General features: G+C 43.5%; 1 protein-coding gene across 2 annotated transcripts in view; it reads right to left on the bottom strand.

Moving 5' to 3' along the window:
- Positions 1–23,349, bottom strand: part of LAMP2 (lysosome associated membrane protein 2) — a 434,546-nt gene that overhangs the window by 381,043 nt on the left and 30,154 nt on the right. For both annotated transcript variants that reach the window (XM_086918517.1, XM_086918518.1), the window contains exon 2: positions 15,759–15,877. In XM_086918517.1, coding sequence (XP_086774643.1) covers positions 15,759–15,877 — 119 coding nt within the window. The remainder of the gene's footprint in view (positions 1–15,758; positions 15,878–23,349) is intronic.

The raw sequence follows: 23,349 nt of genomic DNA, 5'->3' as shown, positions 1-23,349 counted from the left end.
CAGTTTGTAGCAGTCTACATTATAATGTGTGCAATGAACGTATAAAATAACGACTTGCACATTCACTGTGCTTTGTCACAGGCTATGACCTCAGATTTAAAAATAGACAAGTCGCTATTCTCCACTGCGCCAATTTAATTCGGTGCCCATCTGGTTACACACAGACCTCTACAGTGCATTAAATATTAGAGGTTTAATAATCTACTAAAGTGCATCTCCCATTGAATACATTTATCTTTCATTTAAGCTACCCATTTTATAAACCGGATTAATATAACTCAAAAGCTGTTTGCCAGGATTATTCTAGACCACCTTCAGACCTGGATAGACGAGCGCGAGACTGAGTGCCTATCAGGCAGGATTCCGTAAAAACAGCTCTACTATTGACCAAATCTTCAGGCTCCAATTGCTATATTGGAAGACTGACAATAGAGGGTGGGAGCCTGTATTTGATCTTTGTGGATCTTAAAATCATTGTTCAATTTGGTACCTAGTCACAAACTTTGGTTAGTTTTGGAGGAACTGGGCATTTCACTCTGCTCACCCTGATTAAGTGATTGCACACTGGAAATTTTGCTCATGTTAGATACGGGAAACACGGGGAATTTACTTCAGACTTCCCAGTGAATAGGGTGTAAGACAGGGGTGTGTCTTGGCCCCCACACTCCTCTGTCTCTATATTAATGCTCTGGTGGAACTACTAAACAAAGTCATCAACATGGATGCTCCAAAGCTTGCCTGTGACAAGGTGCCAGCAATGAGGTTTGCGGACGACACCTTGTTACTTTCCAAATCGCCCATGGGTATCCAAAGAATTTTAGACTCCTTTTCTATATTCTGAAATGACACATGCTAGAGATTAATACTTCAAAAAACAAGTATATGGTATTTAATCCTAGTAAAACTTCTCGCCCTAACCCCACCCTAAATGGTACCCCGCTACGAGCAGAGGAAAGCCGCCACTTACCTGAGAGACGCCGCCACCGCCGCCAGGAGTCATACAGGGGCAGCCATTCACCCGAGTGCACGCCGCCACGAGTCATTCAAACGCTGACAACTCGCGCCGCCGCTCCGGGACTACAATTCCCGGCAGCCTACGCGGCGGCGCGCTCTGACACCGCGCCAGCGGGCGCCCAAAAGCAGCGCTGCACCCCGCTTCGCGGGACGCCCGGGCAAAGGGCGGGCCCTCTATGGCCCTCATCGGCAGGAAGGGACAGGGCCCTGAACTCTGCCCAATATTTTCCAGTAAGTCTTCATTCCCTATATTCTAGCTGCAGTTGCCGATAAACCACCCTGTGTTCCGCATAACACGGAACTACTTAGGCGTTATTTTCAAAGCTGACTTTCAATATGTCTAAAGTAAAATCGACTATCCCTGTCAACACCATTGACACCTATATGGTCCAGAAGGTTGCAAAAATTAACAATGACAGGAGATCACTGGGGTTGAGCCTTTCACCAGAACTGCCACTTGATAACACGCCCCTACCTACTCCTGCTTTTGACATTAGCAACGAGGTATTTCAGACACCGGAGAATAATCCACTAACTCAGCTTCTAGTAGCTATTGCTGACTCAGTTCCTGAGAGCATACCTGATGAAGAAATAATACTGCTAGAAGAGCCCCCAGTACCGGTCCCAGCACCAAGAGCAGTTAAGGGAGGGGGAAAGAGCATATCAAAACGGGGCGGACTTCGTTCAAGTAAAAAGCGCCCAGATGTATCCCCCCTGGAAAATATTGGTGAAGATATAAGGGGAAGTTCTGGAGGGAAGTTTCTCTTGGACGATGACCAATTTAAGAAATTGTTAAATGCCCTAGATAGTAAGATTAAAACTATAACTAAGCCTCTCCTAAGTAAAATAGACCAGCTCACGGAAGAGGTGAATAGGCTGGGGAGGGTCTTCTGCAAAAATCAATAGAAGTAAAAGCGATCACTCCTAAACAGAAAACACTTATAGTTGTATCTAAAAATACCCAGACTGCCCCCAGGTTAGAATTATTGGAAAATACTCCCCTGATCCCCATGGTGACTACCGATCTAGGGAGGGGGGGCTCCAGGGGTTTAGATATCAATATTGGTGATTCTGAAGGGCTGAGTCAAAAGGACAGAATGGTAGATTTTAATGTAGAGAAGGGGCCTGTAGAATTAATTGTGGAGGCATCTCCCTTGATACTGGTCTTGGCAAATGTTCCCCACTTGGAACCTGGGCAAGTAGAGAATGCACCTTCCCTGTTAAATAAATCACTCCATTGGTTATCAAGGAATATGGCCTTTACCCCGGGAGGTATGGACCAGCTGGCACAAGAAGTAGTGAAAGCTAGAAGAGTAGAATGGATCGGGGGTGGCACTAAAAAGTTTAAGGGGGATTGTGTGGTGTTACACCTTTCTGATCCTGAAGTGCTGCCAAATATTCTAGCAAATATATACCCCCCAGCGCAGATCCACAGAAATAGTTCCGTTAACGCTAGGCTTTTTCTATACAAAAAAAAGGGGGGAATACTCTAAACCCAACAGTGCTTAAAACTAAATGGAACCCAGTGTTAAAAAAAGGTAAACCCCTTGATATAAGAAACAATTGGGACATTCCGATGGAAAATAGGTTCTCTGCCCTTTCTGGTCTTAATGAGAGTGATTGACTGAAAGGGCGGACGACCACAGAAAAGGATAACACTGCAGAGATTCAAGAGCAGGGAACAGATGTCGCTGTAAAGCTTATCGAAACAAATTGTAGCAATGGTAATACATCTAGTTCTAGTGAGGAATCGTCTAGTATTGTAGGGCATTTGATACAGATTCCCTGCACCATTGTATGTAATGGGGAAAGTAGCCCCCCATCCCCTTTGACTCACTCCTTGCATGTAACACCTATACAAGGGAGGGCTACCCTGACGAAGTCAAGCCTTAAACTTATCTCTTGGAATCTGGCAGGAATTCACCATAAATTAGAGTCCCCCGAATGGTGTGAATTTATTGACAGCCATGATGTTATGCTTCAGGAAACCTGGGCAGTGACCACTGTTTTTCGGCAGGGCTTCCTAAATTTCTTTTCCCCCGCGAAAAAGAATCCAAAAGGGCAGCCCTCAGGGGGTTTAATCACATGGGTACGCCAATCCCTACAATGCTCCATTAAAGAGAGGCTTGTTAACAACTGTGATTTACTCCCAATTGTGATAACATGGGCCGATGGTCAAAATATGGTCCTCTATAACATCTATGTCAGGGGAACAAGAGGGTAAAGCCGCTGACGTGGTAGTTGCATTGGATAATGATTTAGAGAATCTTCCCACAAATACTACTATCCTAGTGGGGGGAGACATGAATACTACATTCGAACCACTAGGTCTTGAGGATAATGAACTGTCCCTAGAGGAAGATAATAAATGGGGAGTTCCTCAATTGGATTTACCTGTGGTAAAGAAATGGACAGAGGTGGCAATACAGGTGAAGAGCTTGTGCTTGGCTAGGGGGTTGAGGGCAGTAAATGGCCGCACCTCCTCAGACCCCCAGGGTATGCACACCTTTGACAATACAAGGTCAAGTAGTCGGATAAACTACATCCTTTTAGATGTTAGAGACTGGCACAAAGTAATAGCTATGAAAGTGACATCTAGATTGGAGAGCGACCACAACCCATTGTGCTTGCTCTTTAATCTGGATCAAGGCGAAAGCTCATCTAATCAGGAAAGTGGTGTTATGACACTAGATGTTCTCTCAACTAATAACCTCCGCCACATTAAATGGGCAACTCTGGTGGAGAAGCCTGGGATATGCAGGACTTAATGGAGGTTGTAGGCAAAGAGGTCAGCAGATTGCAGGCCCTTTGTATTGAAGCAAATTGTAACAAATTAATTGGAGTCATATCCTAGGTTTTTTGCTAACCTACAGGGGTTTTTCTTTAAAAAAAAAAACACAAAAAAAAAAAAAAAAAACTCAGCAGGGGAAGGATGCTGGCCCCCAGAGAAATGGAGGGTGGTATGACCACTCCTGCAGAAAGGCACGACAGACCCTCAGCCTAGCTCGGAGGACTAAAGAAAGAGTATTGAAGGCCAGGGAGATTATAGAAAAGCCCAAGCCAGGGCAAAAAGACTGTGGGATGAAAATCAATGGTTAGACCTCAAAAAGGCTTGTGCAGCCAAACAGCAGAAAGAGTTTTGGGCCATTTTAAAATGGGGTGGGGGGGGGGGGGGGGGGGGGGATTGCAGAGTGTCCAAAAAATCATGTAGCAAAGGAAGCATGGGTGGAGCTCCTATATGATCTTGGGAGGAAAAAGAGCGAGGATATGGCTCGATTGCGCCCACTTTTATATTAGAGGCGCATAAAGACCACTCTTGAACTGGGCCATTACGCATCTGCTCTCATAGACATTATTAGCTCTGACCGGTTTCATAAAATAACCTGGCTTAAAGAAATTAGGAACTTGCTTCAAAAATTGCACTTAGACCACCTATGGACTATCACAGATCCCGCTGCCTTTCCATCTAAGGCTTCATTGAAAAATATGTATTGGGACTCGGTACATAATTCTGTTTTGATTTCCAATCAACCATCTATGTTGGCATCCCAGTATCTTGAGTCTAAAATAACCCCCAAATGTGAACAGTACTGGGATTTGATCACTAAACCTCTGGATAGAAAGTTGTACTTCCAGTTCAGAATTGGCTCCCTACCTTCAAATGCTTTTACTGTTAAATGGTCTCCAGGCAATGTACACACATGTTGTCATTGCAAGGTACATGTTGAGGACATCACACTCTTGTTTGTCTGCCCATTATATGCCGCCCCAAGAAGTAGATGGCTAAAACCGGTCTGCAGGAATATGGGTGTACGGAAATACCTAGAAGCACTAGGAATATTAAGATCAAATTGTGCCCCCAATCTTGCTATCGCTATAGCCAAATACCTGGGATGGGCCTGGATAATTCGCATGCGCACTTTAAACTGCAACTGATAATGTAAGACGGAAAAAATGTAACTAAGATTAACTTCATTTATTATGAACTAGGTACTGTGACTGATTTTTATAATGCATGAATTTAATTGAAAAAATTCGCCAGCATTTTATATTTTAATTGTATTTAATGTCGATCTTCATCTTAGCGTAGTATTTATTCTGTTTAGTATAGGGAAAAATGCTTTTATGACAATGCTGTCGAATAAAGTATTGAAACTTGGTACCCCGCTAGAGAGGGTGGTAGTCTTTGAAAACCGGGGTATTACGCCGACGGAAACCTTTGGGTGGTGTCTGCATCAAGAAAAGGCAGGCCTGAGGCTAGCACAGATGACCGGGGGCCTGGCAAAACTATATAGGAATGTAACATCTAGACAACTGGGCTCGTTGACCGAGTTTTATAAAGTTCAAATCAGGAGCACAATTATGTATGGGGCAGAACTTTGGGGACACCGCCCTGTAGGTGCACTGGTCCGATCCGAGAATAAGTTTGAGACAACTAGAGTCTACCACCAAGTACTCCTCTCACCCCCCCCACGCATGGACCTTGGCCTCAGAACCATAAATGAGAACATGGAGTTGCGACCTTTGTCCTTTTGGAGCAGATTATGGGCGACTCCTGAATTAACAGTTTACCAGTCAGGAGTCCAGGCGATTCTGGAGCTCCCAGGGTTGGGTAAATTATCCTGGTTCGCACATATGAAAGACCTGTGCTTTAGACTAGGCCGGCTAAACCTATGGACCCACCACGAGGAAGCATCCCAGACCATCTCACGCCTTGAGCTAGTTAAATCTTAGACTTTAGACTGGTTGAACTTCAAGGGAGTATAAAATCTGGCTGTTTAACTTCTAATTTTTTTAACTTCAAAGACCAGTTTGAGGCTCTTGAGGACGTCTATCCACACATGACAAGGAAACTATGGCCAATTTAGGTGGGGTTGCCTGCCAGTCCATGAATTTACAAACAAATGGACAAAAGCCTCCCCAGCTGGTTGTCCTGCCTGTGAGAGTCAGGAAGAGATTCTTACATACATTTTCTTCTTCTGTCCAGGTTGCAATGTACCTAGAAGGTATTGGCTCCTACCAATATGCAGGAATAAGGGGTTCAGGCAGATACAGGAGGCTTTTAGGGTTATGCGAACTGGAATGCACCCCGACTATTTTTGCTGTGTCCAGTTTCATTAACTCCATATGGCTCATGCGTCGCAAGTTTTTAAATTCCTCCAGTGCATGCTAAATATACCCTTTCCGTTTTCCATTGCTTTCATCCTATTAGATAATGAATATACAGTTTTAAATTATATAATCAATATTCTTTTAACTGGTCATGAAATTTGTACGCATCTCCTCCCTACCCCTTCACCCTCCCCCCCCTACGCTCCATTTATCTCACCTTCCTATGCTCTTTAAATATTTTACAGCCGAGACCTTGCTGTTTGTCCAATGCCCGGTGGAGCAACCTGATGGCTAAAGAGGAGCTTGGCCGTGGACTTTCTCCTAGGCTGTCGCCTACCCAGCCGGGCTTGGGGCAGACTTTCATTTGTCTTGCTGTCATTTCTCCCTCCTACCCCTTCACCCTACCCACTTACCCTTCTACGCTCCATTTTTCTCATTTTCTAGACTCTTTCAAAATGTTCTACTAGTAACCGATGTAACCCGTTACCTTATGTAACTTTGTGGAACTTCATGTAAAGCGCTCTGATACCTTCGGGTCTAGCCAGCGCTATATAAAACACATAAAATAAAAAAAAGCTACCTGAATTCCTCCTAATCTCCCCATCTAAAACTAACCCGGAGATACAGATGTGGATTAAGGCCATCACAGCCCTGAATTGCACACCGACCATTGTGGACTCTGCCAAATCCCTGGGCATTATCCTCGACAGTAACCTCAATATGAGAGACCACATTAACTCAATGGCCAAAGCAGCCAGATTCCACCTGAGCTACCTCTGGAAGCTGAAACCTTTCATCGATGCACCAGACTTAAAAACTGCAGTTCAAGCACTTGTCATCTCCAGACTGGAATACGGCTGTTCTACCCTCACAGGATTACCTAAGACCTCCTTAGCACCTCTAAAAGCGTGCCTCAACGCAGCTGCCAGACTACTCACAGGTACCAGGAAGTTTGACAACATCTCTCCACACATGAAAGCGCTGAACTGGCTCCCCCTGGAGGCCAGAATCCAGTTGAAATTGGCTTGCACTGTACACAAGGCGCTTTACACAAACTCCCCTACTTATCTGGCACAGAAATTAGTGATATCCGGAGGAAGCAGAAACTCCAGGTCTGCCGGAAACCTACTGCTTCAACCTGCCTCCTTCAAAAAAAAAAAAAGAACTTATAACAGGGCGTTCACCGGAGCAGCACCACGAATCTGGAACTCTTCCACCCTCCATCAGAAAAATCCCTCTTCTAGCACGCTTCAAAACTGAGACGAAAACCTTCCTCATGGGTAAATTCTTCGCCTAAGGTCTGCCCAGAACCTCCTCATTGAGTGGGACTAATCTAAGACTACCGCCTCACATATCAAAAGCTACCCACGACAAATACATTTGGAACCTTGCTTTTGGTTCTGTCTATGACAATGAGTGCAACCACTCGTGTGGATCTGTTTGTCCCTGCACCTTAATCCTTTGTTTGCTCAACAATGTATACCGTGTAAAGCGCTGTGATACCCTCACGGGTCATGTTCGCGCTCTATAAAACACAAAAATAAATAAATAAAATAAATAGATGGTTAAAGACCTAAAAAACGAACAAAATGTTTTGAGGCCGATTTATGAGAGGCTTGCACTACAGGAGCATCACTTTTTTTTCAAGCTTTGGGGGAACAAGCATATCAATCATATCTATAAGACAGCCACCCTGCGTGGCTTTGCATGGCCTCAGATATATAGTAAGACAAAGCAGCGCAAGTCGCTGCATTGCCTTAAACTATGTCAAGTAGGCATTCCGTATGCTTTGCAGTGGGTGTTCCCACACAACATCCATTGATTTTGACGCTGCCCCAGATTTGTAAAACCATTTAAACCGGGGGCAGCGCCAAAACCTTACGACTCCTCACAGCAGGTGAAACGAGGTGAAGTGTTTATTTCTCCTTGTTGTTTCTCTATGTGTTCTGCAGCACACATAGAAAGAGGAAAGCCCCTCTCAGGCTTCTATTTTTGTATAAAGGTGCACCTTCCCACCAAAAAAAAAAAAAAAAAAAAAAAAAAAAAAAAACGCAATGCCTATGTTGGCATTAGGCAACAATTTGTGCTCAAACGCAGGGTCGGGGACAAGAATGCACCATATGCCATAAATAAAGTGCATTCCCGCCCTTTCACATTGGCGTAGGGCAGCGGAGCAAACGACTTGTGGCCCTGCCCTATGCCAATGCCTCATAAATTAGGCCCTTTGTTTTAGCCACGCCCCTATGCCCACCGACCTTTGGCTTGCTAAACACTGTTTAAATGTATTTCCCCAATGTAAAATGATTTGCCTCGTCAAATGGGGGCGTTTACGGTTGTCGATAGTTGGCAATGATGAGGACCAAGTTCTATAAATTTGTAAGGAGGGGGGGGTCCTTGCACTTACGACAGGGGAGATCACAGCATCAAAAAGTTAAAACCTCTGTTCTACCTCCATTTAGAAGAAAAAAAAAAACATTCTAAACAAATCTACTTTTGGTCTAAATACAAACAACTTCATTCCCTCCGATTCATTTAAAGTCTTTTCTTGAACACTCACCACTAATCAGCCAAAGTGTTCTGCCCCATTCATAAGGCAACTCCTTAAGGGCTGAAACATTTAATTAGTTCCATTTAACACATTCATGCACTATAGAGATCTAAATGGCATTCACATTAAAAACTATATAGTCCTACCACGGAGTGTTTGTCATCCAATAAGAATGTAATCATCCACAATAAACAGTGACATATTTATTTGCAGTCTCATACGGTATGAACCCGAACCAGAGGGTTATCAGAGCATAACAGATCCACGCATTAAGATACAATGCAGTGTTAGTGAACAGTGCTTGCGTCTTGATTTTATACTTCATTACGTTCATCAGCAAGTGGGTTCATAACCAGGCAATTAGGTCAGAAAGTATTGTGGTTATGGTTTTTAGTTCCTTTTTGAAGGAGATATACGAGGGGATTTTACCGATGGTAGTTGGGATGCCGTTCCAGATTTTAGGGGCACCACCCGAGATGGATTGAACATGTACAGATACACACACACAAACACACTAACCACTGTCCAATTATAGTTAGATCACAGCTTCTATAGGAAGAGCATATTTGTTTTGCTAACAAATCTGGCACTGGTTGACAAATTTTCACAAAACTTTCCCAAAAACAAAATTTCACCCCAGTTCCTTCCTGGGAAGGATTGGGGTGATACATCAAGCAGGGGCTGATAGAAAATAGGAAGGGGGTTCCAAAACCTAGTTTTCCATTTTAATACCCAGGGGAACTTTTGGGAAGCGATTTAGAGAAGAGAAAAATACATAACTGCACCAAATGTGGCAGAAAGTTGGAGCTTCACTCCAAGCACACTTCATAATTTGTGGTGTATTGGTTAGTCTGCGTTTGAAGAGGTGCTCAGGGTGGGCTTGAAAGGGCTACAAAAGTTGGTATATTTGTTTGGTTGGTACTGCGGGAGTCTCACAGTATCATAAATTTAAAAGAGAAGATTTCAGATTGGCCGAGAGCTTTTCCTCCCATTGGCCTTTACAGTCCAACAGGACTGAACGATCTGGCAACAACTTGGAAACAAAATGTTGCGGGCGCCATTAAAGGACATTGCAGGGTGGGGACATCCTGACCAACTGCCAGTCATGAGAAGGGAGCCCTGGGGTGGGGAAAAAAATAATATTGCGGGTACTGAAATACTCCTGTGGGGCATAGCATTGCTCTTCCATGAGATAGCAAAGTACGTCCTCAGGAGTTGTATCGCAGGACCATGCAAGTTTCACAGGGTGAAGCTTGCACTGCCCAGCACTACCCAGGAAGGGACACCGACTGTGGTACTGAGGGAGTACCACAAAATTATATAAATCTGTGGAGGGTGGGGAAGGTCGTGAAACCAGGGGAAGTTTGGTGGGGTGCAAGGACAGACTTGAAGTTACACCCTATCATCTACCGCCTGCTGCAAGGGGGGGTTGGCCGCAGGGCATACCTAGAGGCCAGACCCTACAGTCCAACCCTTGCTGCGCACTGCTGAATGCCAATTGCAGCAGGGCGTATTCTACCCCTGAGGGGGGTTGGGTCCAGAGCCTGGACAAAAACCCAGCCCTGTGGGCAACTCAGTGCTACGAAGGGCCAAAAGCTGTGCTCAGTGGGTTAGTAAACAAATCCTCAGATATACACTGAAGAAAAAAAAAAGTAAACTGACAGTTTGTGTTTTTCTAACACCTAATGTTTAAAACTCAAACACCATCGAGTCTCACGAGTTAAAGTTCACCGAGCTAACTAACTTGCGACCCTGCCTTGTTCTGCTTATAACCTCACATGGCATGATAGAGTAAAACCGGGATTAAATCACTCATGACATGATTAATTAAAACAGGACTATATCAATCATGACATCTTAAGTTACATCATTAGCATCACTGATGATACGATAAATTAAAACTTTGACTATATCACCGACGACATCGTAAACGACACCACACAATCATGGGGACAATTTTTGTTCACCCCAATGGAATTACCCATTTAAAGACTTCACATGACCCGCAATTTTAACAAGAGTGAAAAGTATGCAATTTACACTGAAAATACATCTTTTGTGAGGCCCCATGGACAACCCTCGGTAGTCGAGTAAAATACACTGCACAATGGGCAGAATGGCATATGAGCTAAATGACGACTAAGTGGGACACCCCATCATAGCTAATTCTACAATGCATTAAAAGAACACCCACACTTTTTAAATGTTTGCTACAGAGAATGCGTACATACCACTGTATTGCAACTATTTAACATGGGCACGTGGCCAAAACATCCATTGACAGGCTAAAGCTACAGGTGACAAGAGATCATCTTTCTCAAAGATTTATTGGGGAACACGGACTTTTAAGCCACAACCTACATTCAATAAAAACTCCACAATCCACGAGGTGTGCTCAGTCTTTACCTTGTTTAACTACTTCAACCTCAAACTTTAGTGATTTGTAAACTGTGCCCCATATAACTTTCAACAAGTGTAACTATTGCCTCCACTATTTCTATGCTATGGATACCCATGTACACTCAGTACCACTATTGTGTTATCAGTTATGTCAGTGATGAGGTTGGAATAAGGTAAATACAAAGACCATGCATGGCTGGAGCGCAATTTGCAGATGCTCAGTAAATAATAACTGGGGATATTCATAGTGTCAGTTTTTAAACATTAGTTTTTACCTTACGTTATTTCAACACCCAACTAAAATGTCACTTTAGCTTTTTTTTCAGTGAAATGTATAGAAATGAATCAAAATAAACACATTATACTTGCACTGTATCGTTAAATATCTTCTTAAAGGCTTTTTCGTTCCAAACACCAAGGCTCCGGAAGACACCTCACTTTTCAGTAAACCTTTTTTTTATTATTATTACTGTAGTCTCTATATAACAAATAGAAGAATTTTGTATTGCGAGTATGAAATTAAAATATTGTTTTTATGTAACCAAGAGCTCCTGACCTTTACTGGCGGCTACTGTGCAAATATCGGTTTACCCAAAGACTGGTCTGGTTTTTGCTAGCCTGATTACATAGTCTCAGTAATGTGACAATTGTGCCAATTATTCACACTGAGGAAGCCTGCCAAGAGAAATATCCAAAACTATTGGTTTGTCACTATTCTGCTATTGGAGAAGACTGCGAACGCAAGAAGTTTGAATTTTTAGATCAGGTCTTAAAAAGGAGTCACAAAGCGATAGTGCCTCGAAGGACTGATTTTGCAAAAGAGAATGGCTTGAGTTTGTCCCGAGTATCAAGAGTGTAATCTGTGGATAATGGAAGGCCCAAGAACCGCCAAGTACAGTGGACTGGAGCAAAGACATTGACTGATGCATGGTCACATTGAAAACGGTATATGTAGTCAGAGGTTGCCCCAATAAATGGTCACAGGTCTGAGATAGATGGAATGTATATAGGGGTGGGATATGCGAACCCCCGTTGACTAGAAACCAAACAGTTGCACAACGCCTGGGCATGGTGGAAATGTAAATATCATGGCTGATGTTCCGCTTCCATACCTGTACCTCCTCGAACATGCACTTGGTGTATCATTGCGAATGTATGTGGTTTTGATGAGCTTTGTCCAAATGTTATACCTGAATTCAATAAAAAGAATATATATATAAAAAAATAAAAAAAATAAAAGTGTTCTGTGGTGTTGTAGGGGCAGAATGCTAGAACTAATATATGAAATTCATCCTTAAGCATACAGGACCCCGACAGACCGTTCAAACCAAAATATGGCTTTAGTCTTCATGGATGGAGTATATTGGGGGAATGGGAATTCAGATAATAGAACGATGACAACTAAGATAACCGTAAAAATGTCTACATTAGAGACATATCAAGCCACTTCACTTAAAGAAAAGAATCTACTTCTTTTCCACTGAAAATGACAATGGTATAGAAGAAATGTTTTATCGGGCACTTAAATGATGTACCTCACAAAGAAAGCCACTTCATGACAACCTGTCAGCTTTGAGGCACTAAAATTTTGTTAGGAGTTACCAAAAAACTCCAACTAAAATTCTCACCTCACAAGGTCTTAATATAGACAAACGAAACTGTCTATGCAACTTTTGAACTATGCGTAGGCAGTCTTATGTTCAAGGTGCTTGCAACAAAATAACTGATTTCATCAGCAGATTCTTAAACTATCAAAGAGGACACAAGAAACGAGTGGGATAATTGTTGTTTGGTAGCAACTGTATTTTCGGGTGAATTACAAAGTACTAGTGCAGATCAGTAGGGCTCCTGGATGGAGTGCTGTGGGGCGGGAAGGGCAGGGTAGTAAGCTACGGCACGCAGCCGAACCGAGGTAAGTACATAAATAAAATACGAATTACACTGTGCATGCTGCAACACCAAATGGCGATGCAGCGTAGGCAATGCAATTAGTTTTATTTATTTATCAACCTACCTCGGTTCGGCCGTGTGCCTTAGTTCACTACCCCGTGGTCTCTCCCCCGCCACGCAGCACTCCCTCCAAGAGTCGCTACTGGTGCAGATGTAAGGATGGCAGACTAAAACAAGATAATATGCAGTCTAAAGTCATGGCGTGTGTCAAGGCTGCTCAGCTAGAGAAGCACTTTGAGAAAGAATTAACGGGACTCTGGAAAGTAAGGAATGAATGGTCTTTGGAAAATAGATCCCACCTGGCAACGGGCTGCAGCACGAATTGTGCTACCCTAAGGAAGCCCTCACCAAACACATGCACAACTGCCACTGCAGGATGTGTTTCTTGGTGCAGACAAAACAGAAAACACAAGTCACACATCCATGGGTGCCATGTCCCCTACCACTGCATAGGATTTGTAAATCACCCCAACAGCAGACCTGACAGCTCTAAGACAGAGTGCTTAATATATGTGAGGACATATCTGCACGAGAGGATATGCCCCTGTGCTGGTCAGCCCTATTGATTTAGTGCAAGTGACCAGGGAAGCCATCTTAAACCATGTACCAAACATCTAGTCTTAATGCTAGTGTTGGAGTAATCAAAACATGCACTCAGAGGGCACCTTGTAGATTCCCCCCCCTTAAAACCTAGCAGCCTCCAGTGTACTTGGACTGGATTTTGCCAGACTGCCACCCGATAAACTGTTCTCAGGGGGCCCGGGACAAAGGCCAGTCCAGGAAGAGGGCGACACCACTCGCACAGGAGGACCGTAGATTAGCCTCTTTGGCATGGCTAGCTTCAGAGGAGCCACATCCTGTGAAACGTGGATCCGGTCACAGGAGAGGAAGAACCCCCACCCGTCCGAGCACACTTGGCACCTGAACAGGCGGGAAAATCAGCTTATCAGGTAGGCATACCACCCCCAGGCTAGTGCCACCACCCCTAAGGTGGGCTAACTGCGAGGTGGACGTTTTACTACCCTACATCCCTTTAACATCCCAAAATTCAGTATTCTGGAGTGCCCCTGGCACCAGAGAAGATCCCGATGAAGTAAGAGGACACCGAAGAGCTACTAACCATTGAATACTGAAGAAAGCACCCAACTCGAAATCAGCCCCAAAGTAGACTCCTACTGCAGTTGGGTCTTTTGTAGGCAGGGAGTCCTCCCTAGTTTCTGGAGTCACAAGACCTCCAATGAACAGAGGACTTGTTCAGCAGAACTTCAAAGAGAAGACGGAGGCCTTTGGAACTGCCAAAACCAGACACCTGAAGCAACCATTGCACCAGTCACCTTTGGCCCGGGTTTAAGTGTGCCAATAGTGCCAACAAGGTTCCCAAGCCCTCCAGAGCTAGAGACCATTGTGGTTTCACCTCTCCTGGACTCCCAGACGTCGCCTGCAGCTTCTGCTTGCAGGTACACTCTAATGAGACTGCTCTGTTAAGGAAAAATCCAACATCTAAAGACACCTCTGCACCCATTGATCCTGGGCCTTGAGAAGCCTTTGTAAAGAGTCCAATCCCCATCGAAATGCTTTGGGCTTCTGATGCCAATTTTTACCCGGCTGCCCTCGTGCAGCTGGTGGTTTACTGTTGATGCTGCCTTGAACCCCACTCACCTTACCTCCAGGAGATTGATCCTGTAATTTGATGTACTCAACTCGTTTGCAGATCTTGCTCTTCCTTCCATAGGATAACATTTCTGAACTCGGGGTGGTGGGGTGCTGGTGGGAAACCCTGCTATTGCTTTTGTTCCAGAGGGCCGCAAGGCCAACCCCCCCTCACCCCCCTCCACTACATACCTCAAACTAAACAATATTATGGGAAAAGACGGCAAGAGATGCCATTGTTTTGCTGACTTTATGCATATGTTCTGGAGCTGCCCTTTGATTTCTCGCTTTGGTCAAGGTTGGGGCTGAATTAGCAAGAATAATTAGGGGCAATTAGAACAACGTAGAAATATCCCCGTTGTGCTTATATGCTCAAAAACCAAAGAAGGGTAGTAACATTCTTGGTTGGACCTTTCCCTGTCATTGCACAGAGAGACAGCGATGCAATGGTGGTCCCCAGAGCACCCGCTGCCCAGCAAATGGCAAAATTAAGTGAAGGGGTTAAGGATAGGGGCAATCTGCCCTGTGTTCCGAGAAACATAAAGGGAAGCATAAGAAGCCCATGGCACATCAATGTATGGCCATATTTACAATCTTTGCCAAGACCAATGACTAGGTCTTTTGTGGGTCTCGTAGTGACTTTTTCTCCACCCTAGACAGCGCCAAGAGGCAGTTTGTCTTTGAAGCATAGGATTCTAAGGACTGCTGTGTTTTTAACGTGACTGAATTTGTACTTGGAATAGGCACAGCACAGAAAAGTACAAGATCACAAAACTAGGCTGCACAGGTTCTTGCAAAAAGTATGTTACTGTGGCTAACCACCAAATTCAATCAATTTGAGGATTAGACAGGTTATGAATGATACTGAGAGAACGGTGCACGATGTTCAAGGATTTCAAACTAATGCCTGTAAATCTAGATAATGCCCATCATTCGTGTACCATTAAAGTGGCTACGGGATGAATGGTAAAACCTTCCGAAATGTAATAAAAATATTATTTTTTGTTTTAAAATAAAGCAAGTCTATTATGTAGATGTAAATTTAAAGATGCTTCAAAAACACTACATGATAATATGCACTTACAAAGCTACCGTTCGTGGTTTCATAGTGTATTGTGATGTTCAACATAATGCTGGCGTACAAACAGGTCTTATTTGCTTCATCTTTCACTTCAACTTCCCACGCTTTTGACTGAAAAACACCTGCAAAATGAAAAAGAAAAAACAGATTAAAAACGGAGCAGAAAAATGGTTTAAGGCATAGAGTTAAAGTGCTTATGTAATCACAGTGAGGTTTAAGGCCAGAGTTCACATTCACCTGCATTTGTATACCCTAAGCTTGCCACAGTAAAGCAGATGTTACCAGAGCATGGGAGCATAAGCACTGCAGAGATGAAGGATCGGATTTAGAGACTGGTAGTAAAAGATACTCTTCATTGCTGGGGGAAGGTGCTAAATCCAGAGGGCAGTCCACTGGCAGTATTTCTACCATAATAAGATGGGGGGGGGGGGGGGGTGTATGAGGTGGGAATCTGGATCAAGCAGTTACTCTCGAAATGGGAATTCATTCATGCACAATTTGAAATGAATACCCAAGAAAGGTTTCTCGAAACCCCTGCAAGTACAAATTCTCTTGAGAATTGCCTTCAGCAGAAATGATCAGCTCAAAAACAGTTTCCCAGAACTACCAATTAAAATGGTTTTCAGGTTTGTCTGAAGAGATGCAAGGTTTAGTTTGTGCATCAAATCGAATGTGCCCTGCACTACTAGTACCTCCAATCAGTGTTGTGTCATTGCTTGACTCAGGAAGGGACTGTGACAAGAACGCATCCAGGATTCACGGTTGACAGCTGTTTGTACGGTCACATTTGCAATATAAACAGAGTAGAGTACTTAACCAAAATATACTGTTCAAATTAAACACCGATGAGACGCATTATTTTCATAAAAGAATACAAGATCCCCCAACTTCAAAACCGTAGAAACCTTGAAATTCATGTAAAAAAGGGGCCATCCAGTAAAGGAGAACGGATAAAACAAAAAACCCACAAAACAGTTCATACCAAGTCCCGCGCCAGTGACAATAAGCATTTTAAAGTGTGCCTTTGATCGGGTCTAGAGAAGACAGAAATTGGTTCATCATTCACTGGATAGTCCATTTTAAAAGAAGACTAAGTTGGACACTTTTACAAATAGGAGCAACTCAATATGTAGTGGTGTTGGCCAGAGAAATTATTCTCCGATAATCAGTTTACAAAGAGTTGAGGCGGGGAGTAGTAAAGAGCATGGCACACAATTGTATCACGAGCCTCCCACTAGTCAGAGGGCATATGCACAAAGCCCTGGCTTCCTGACGAATCAAGACAGACAACAATCGGTTTTTGGATACTCTATCCGATATGAGCTCATGTCCTCATTTTACTGGAATAGTAAAGAGCGTTTGATTTGTGTGCAGTTACTTAGGACCAGTTTGCACTGATCCAAATCACTCACGATGTTAAAGGGTCAATCTATGAAAAGATTTCACAATGAATCTCCAAACCAAAGCAGGCATAAAAGACAGCAACGATTTGGAAAGCCTACTAGGGCAACTGTAAGCTACGCAGGACTACTTGGTAAAAATTCTGTGCACCCAATGACCCCTTTAAAGCACGTTCTGTGATCGACCACAAGAGCAAAACTCTCCACTAATGAACTACATACTAAATCCCTTTTCCTCCTGCCCAAAATGTGCATGAATTGCTTTAGTTTCTGATGGCAGTACAACCCGACAGCACAACTGTTTTACTTGTGAACTGCACCAGATCAGCTGCGGAACAGTCGGACAGTGGGGTTGATTACTGTTATGCATGTGTGAGAAAGTGGATTAGTTGAAGTGTTTGCTAGTTCTTGTCAAGTAAGATTGGACCTCTTGCTAGGCCCAGTTAAATCCTAATAAACAAGTTATTTACCTTTGGTAGCACCTGTCTAATTGAAGATTCCTTACCATAGAATAATCCACAGGCATCAGACTGGATACAGAACATCCTGTACAACAACTTTGCACACCGATAGGTGGCATCAAACTGCCCCATGCAGTCGTGGTAAGCACCATATGCGGTGCCCATTTGTGCGCCAACCAAGCATGGCGATTTCAGTTGATGACTATTTCCATGTCATACGCACAGAGACAACAGATCGTTTTATTAACCAGGTAGCAGATTCTATGGGCTGACAACGACCTTGTTAAATGGAAAAAGACCAGTTCACAGAACAGAGCACGTCTGTCAGAAAACTGCACCTAGATACAGTGTCTGCCAGGTAAGGCGTTAACAAAGGTAACTAACTTGTTCCTCACCTTACGATACAAAAAGGAGTACCAAGCTGGATGTGGACTTGCAAACTGGCGAAGGACCGGACAGGCGACGTTTCCATCACAACTGACTGGATATCAACATAGTAGTCTTTGGTGAACCTGTGGAAGGATGCACATGCAGCAGCCGGACAGACGTCTAGGACAGGAACTCCATGACCTAATGCAGTAAGAAAAGCTCTAGCGAACGAGCCCGCAAGTCTGCAGGTAGTCGTTTCGTAGCAGATCTTTACTAGATTACAATCCACCTGAAGATTGTCTGTTTCAGCACTGCCTTCATCTTCTTGGCTCCAGTATACCCTAGAAATAGCTGATCATTGACCTGGTGTTCTTGTGTGATCAATGGAAAAGGACAGTGCCCTTTTAGTGTCCAAGCAATGTAGCCTCTTACCCCTTGGTGTAGTGAGGCGGAGCTAAGAAAATGGGCAGCGTGATGTTTTGGATGACTTAAGGCACCACCTTTGGCAAGAGCCACAGGTATGGGGAACCAGTTTGTCTGTAAAAAAGCTGCTGTATGGCGGGCGAATAGTAAGAGCCTGTAGCTCGCCGACCCTCCTGGCAGATGTGATGGCCAACAAGAAAACAGTCTTGACCGTGAGAAGCCAGAGAGCAGCTGTGCTTGGGTTAAAAGGGGAGGGACAAATCAAAACTCATGCCACAACAGGCAAGGGGGCGGCTAAGAACAGACCAAACAAGTGTTGATGTACCCCCGATTACTACAATGAAAAACTTTGAGCAGCCATAGTTGGCGCTCCTTGACCTCTCTCAATGTTCATGCATGGAGTTGGAGCAGGTGCAGGTTTGGATGGAGAACCCTGCACTGTGGCTGCGACAGGAGATCCTCATACCCAGAAGTTCTGTATACGATACTCTGTGCCCAATCTGAAAGCAGTAGTATGACTTGGGCTTCATCTGTCCTGATCGAGAACTTGGGGCAGGAGTGGTAGCAGCAGAAAAAGGTTACAGGAGTCAGACATTCCAGTCTAATAGGAACGCATCTTCGAGTGAAAGACACTTTGGAAACTCCAATATGCAGAAATGCTGACAGTGTGTTCTATGTGGTGATGACCAGATCGAGCTATGGTTCTCCAGAGGTCTGAAACAGACTTTGAGCCATCTACTGGTGCAGATACAACACAACTGCCATGAGGTATGTGAACACCTGAACCAGACTCCTTGATGGATGGGAGAAAGGCTTTCAATGCCAAGCAAATCACTCACTTCTGGAAGTTGAGCTACAGCAGAGACTCTGCTGGAGAACAGAGATCTCAGATTTCCACCTCTCAGATGGCTAGTCCAGCCCAAGAGTGATGAATCCGTCACTTCTTGAGCTCTAATTGGGGAAGGGAGAGGGGCCTGCAGCTGACCCAATCGCAGTTGATCAGCCACCACTTGAGATCTCTAGCAGTTCATTCTAATGTGTACAGTCGGACTTCACTTCCACGGACTGCCAGACTCATAGGGGCACAGTGGTAGCAGTCTCCAGACCGCCCCATTACAACTTGGGAGGTCAGACCACCACAGCCCCCCTGCAGCCGCCAGAGAACAGCCATTCACCGCAGATATAGTGGCATCAATATGCTTGCGGTCACGCCACTAAAACCCTGAAAGCAGACAACAAAGGGGAGGGGGGGGGCTTACAGGTCCTCCTGATGCAGCATGCCTAGTGGATGCATACAGAGGGAAGGGTGTGGGGGGGCAGACAATATATGCCCCCCGTGTGCATGCACACGGGTTCGTGGACGGCATAGACTTTTTAGTCCATGCCTGGCAGGAACTGTTTTTGGCGTTCCCCTTTCTAGAAGCACCGTCGAGGGAAAGACAAGAGCAAAGAGGCATGCCCACAGTAGACGGGTATTTTGCATAAAATTTGGAAAAGTAAAAAAAAATACATTGTTTCCAACAAAAGGGATAACAGCCTTCTTATAACATCCCCCCCAGCAGTTAAGCTCAGTTAGCACCACCATCATTTTATAAAATCATTATTACATAATCTTAGTGTTGTAGTAAAAGAAGATAAAATGTAGAGGTAGCCAGGTAATTAATCCAAGTCAGGTGTTTATTAGTTGGTTTCGGTATGATAAGTATTAGGTCCCACCAGGAGCTTGATGGATGTTGCTCAGCCCTCACTCACCAACTGACATTCTCCACACACACCAGGCACACACACATTCTATTCAGTCTGACATCACGCACACCAACATTCCACGCAGACATCTCACTCATACTGGCTGAGCAACCTAAAAGGAGATAAATCTAGTTACAACATATCTCCTTTTCTTAACAGGAAAAAACAGAAATGCTTGCAACATAAAGCAATTAAATAAATCAATTAAAATCTTGAAAGATACACATGCAATAAAGTGGACAGTTCATATAAGAAAAGAAAAGGAAAGAAGAATAAGAAAAGCAAAGAAACAACGTAAAATGTAAAAGGATAAACCACAGAACATGGCACATATCCCCTTCCCTTGGAGAGAACAGAATAGAAAAGAAAAGACAAGAAAAGAAAAAGAAAAAAGAACACAATACGTTGCACTAAGGCGCAAATGTATTGGGTAGAAACCCACCACATAGAAGCATAAAAATAGCATCAATAAAAGTAACAAATATTTAGGGTAAAAACATGACCCAAGAATAAAGGTATAGGGTAAACACTTGACCCTAGAAAAAGTGCACAACCTTTCGTATAGCAATAAATGTATAGGGTAAACACTTGACCCTAGAATAAGTGCACAACCTTTCGTACAGCAACAAATGTATAAATGCACCATGAATATTAATAATTACTTGCGCGCTTCTCTGTCTTACTACTAGCGCGCTTAATAGTTATGGCATAATAGCATCAATAAATGCCGCATAAATGTATAATACTCCAGCTCATAAAATCATAAATGTATAGGGTAGGAACACAACCCATGAAAGCATACCGCATAAATGTATAATACTCCAGCTCATAAAACCATAAATGTATAGGGTAGAAACACAACCCCATGAAAGCATAAACATATTGGTACAAGACCCATTACACTTTAAGAGTAGAAAGTTGAGCACAACAAAACTGCAAGTGTAGCATATCAACAGTGAAAAGGTGTGCGCACCACCCACACTGAAGAATTGAAGAAAAGTAAAGAGACCAGCTCCTACGCAAACTACACTACAGAAAAGAATAATGCTAGTGCTACACAAGTGTCTGTCAGAAAATGTCGTACATATCATATAAGCCGAAACACCCACTTACAGGATGAGAAAAGATTATAGCAAACACAACACATGGCAACCATTGAAACACAATAAACTAAAACAAATAAAGTTGTCACCGTAGATCCATTTTCTTCGATACTTCTTCGCAATTCTTGTAAATTAGTCCAGAACAACATGGATCCTATAGGCACAGGAACACTTCGTAAGATGCAATGTCCTTGAAAAACGTTACACTCCTCACGATATCAAATATTGCCCGGCAACACTTCTCAAGAACTCACTCAGACTACAAGATGGTGGCACGTCTTCACACGCAAATCCGTGTGGCTCTCGGTGCGTAAGCGCAGCAGGACGTCTACCAGCAGTGCAGAACGTCGGAGTAAAGTCTCGAAGTAGAAAGGGCTCTGACGGAGATGCAGACGTAAGCAGGATTAACAGGTACGTACATGCTATTCTATTTCTCTTTGAAAGATGGCTCGAGCAGAATGTAAAACTCCGGTTGATTAACGGCCTCACTGCAAATTGTACAAGCCGCAAAGTTAAAGCGCACACGAAATAAAATAAAAGTATTTCATACTTATCTGCTTAAAATGCCACGTTTGACCCAACAAGCAGAATAAGCAAGCCTGTAGTGAAAGACGTTGAAATACAGCAGTTTGGTCCATGAAAAAAAAAAACTGTTTACTTGAAAGCAAATCCGGACCAAGACATAAACTCCAAACTTGCGCATTACAAACTCCCATGGCAAAAGAATACGGAGCAGCTTTCCATAGATTGACCCTTCGACCTCCAGGCAATCTCACACTGTGGCAGTGATTTAAAGTCATAAATAACTTTGAATCTTATCTTATCGTATCTTAGTGCACGGCCAGAGTTTGTTGAAAAAAAAAAACGATCTTTGCCAATATTCAGCATTCACTAGTCGAGCAATCCAAATAAAATAAAAGAAAATGCTTTACAGAGAACTTCTTGGCTCCCTCGAAGGACAGTTGGTAAAATATGGCCACAATTCGTGCTCATCACTAGCGTCAGTAAATGTCACAGAGAACCCATACACATAGAAAAACATGCCAGTCGTTAATTCATATTAGTTAGAATTGTATTTTTTCTTTAGATCAAAAATCCAGAATTACAAGGAGTGTGAAGCACCCTGGATAGGCTGTCCAGGTGGTAGAGGACACTGGTGGGACTTTTGATGGTGTTCTTTTCCTTGTTTTTCCTTTACTTAAAGTTGCTAGTCTTTCATTGGTTACTTGTAAAATAAAGTTCATTTAAATGATGGAGGTTCTCACCTTCAGTAAACTTCAGTCCACAGCACACAGGGTTTCTTTCCAAGCGTCGCCAAAATGTTGTAGTAAAAGAAGATAAAATGTAGAGGTAGCCTGGTAATTAATCCAAGTCAGGTGTTTATTAGTTGGTTTCGGTATGATAAGTATTAGGTCCCACCAGGAGCTTGATGGATGTTGCTCAGCCCTCACTCACCAACTGACATTCTCCACACACACCAGGCACACACACATTCTATTCAGTCTGACATCACGCACACCAACATTCCACGCAGACATCTCACTCATACTGGCTGGCAACCTAAAAGGAGATAAATCTAGTTACAACACTTAGCCATAAATTTCCATTCCTCCTTCAGTCTACCCGACCTCATGTTACTGGTCCGTTTGTCAGGATCTTCCATTGCCCTTTATATATTAATATCGACCATATCCCATTCCATTAGACCATCCTAGCCAGGGTTCCTGTAAATCAATTTGTGATATACGCCGCACTCTGCAAGCACCCAGCGCAGGGGTGTCTAATTCCAATAGCCCGATGTCCCGGGCATAATGTTTGGGGGGGAGAAATCAAGGACAACAAGTTATGTTTATTTTGTCCTTGGGACAAGTAGGCTTAACCCTCCTGCAACACAAACCCTTAGGCTGCCAGTTTACAGCACCACATTATGGAGCAGGGAAAAGAATTGTCAGCAAATAAGCCAATTTTGGTGTCCATACTTGTATATATGGTGCATTAAGGACAATGTTATTAGGATGAGGGCTCTAAATAAGCGTCGTAAACTCAGACTGCACTGCCAGTAGTTTCAGTAAAAAAATTTCAACAAAAAAAA

This window comes from Lissotriton vulgaris, chromosome 4_1 (genome assembly GCF_964263255.1).
Source record: "Lissotriton vulgaris chromosome 4_1, aLisVul1.2, whole genome shotgun sequence".
NCBI classification, from domain to species: Eukaryota; Metazoa; Chordata; class Amphibia; order Caudata; family Salamandridae; genus Lissotriton; species Lissotriton vulgaris.
The sequence above is the reverse complement of the archived record's forward strand: the minus strand, read 5'-3'. Positions and strand labels throughout refer to the sequence as shown.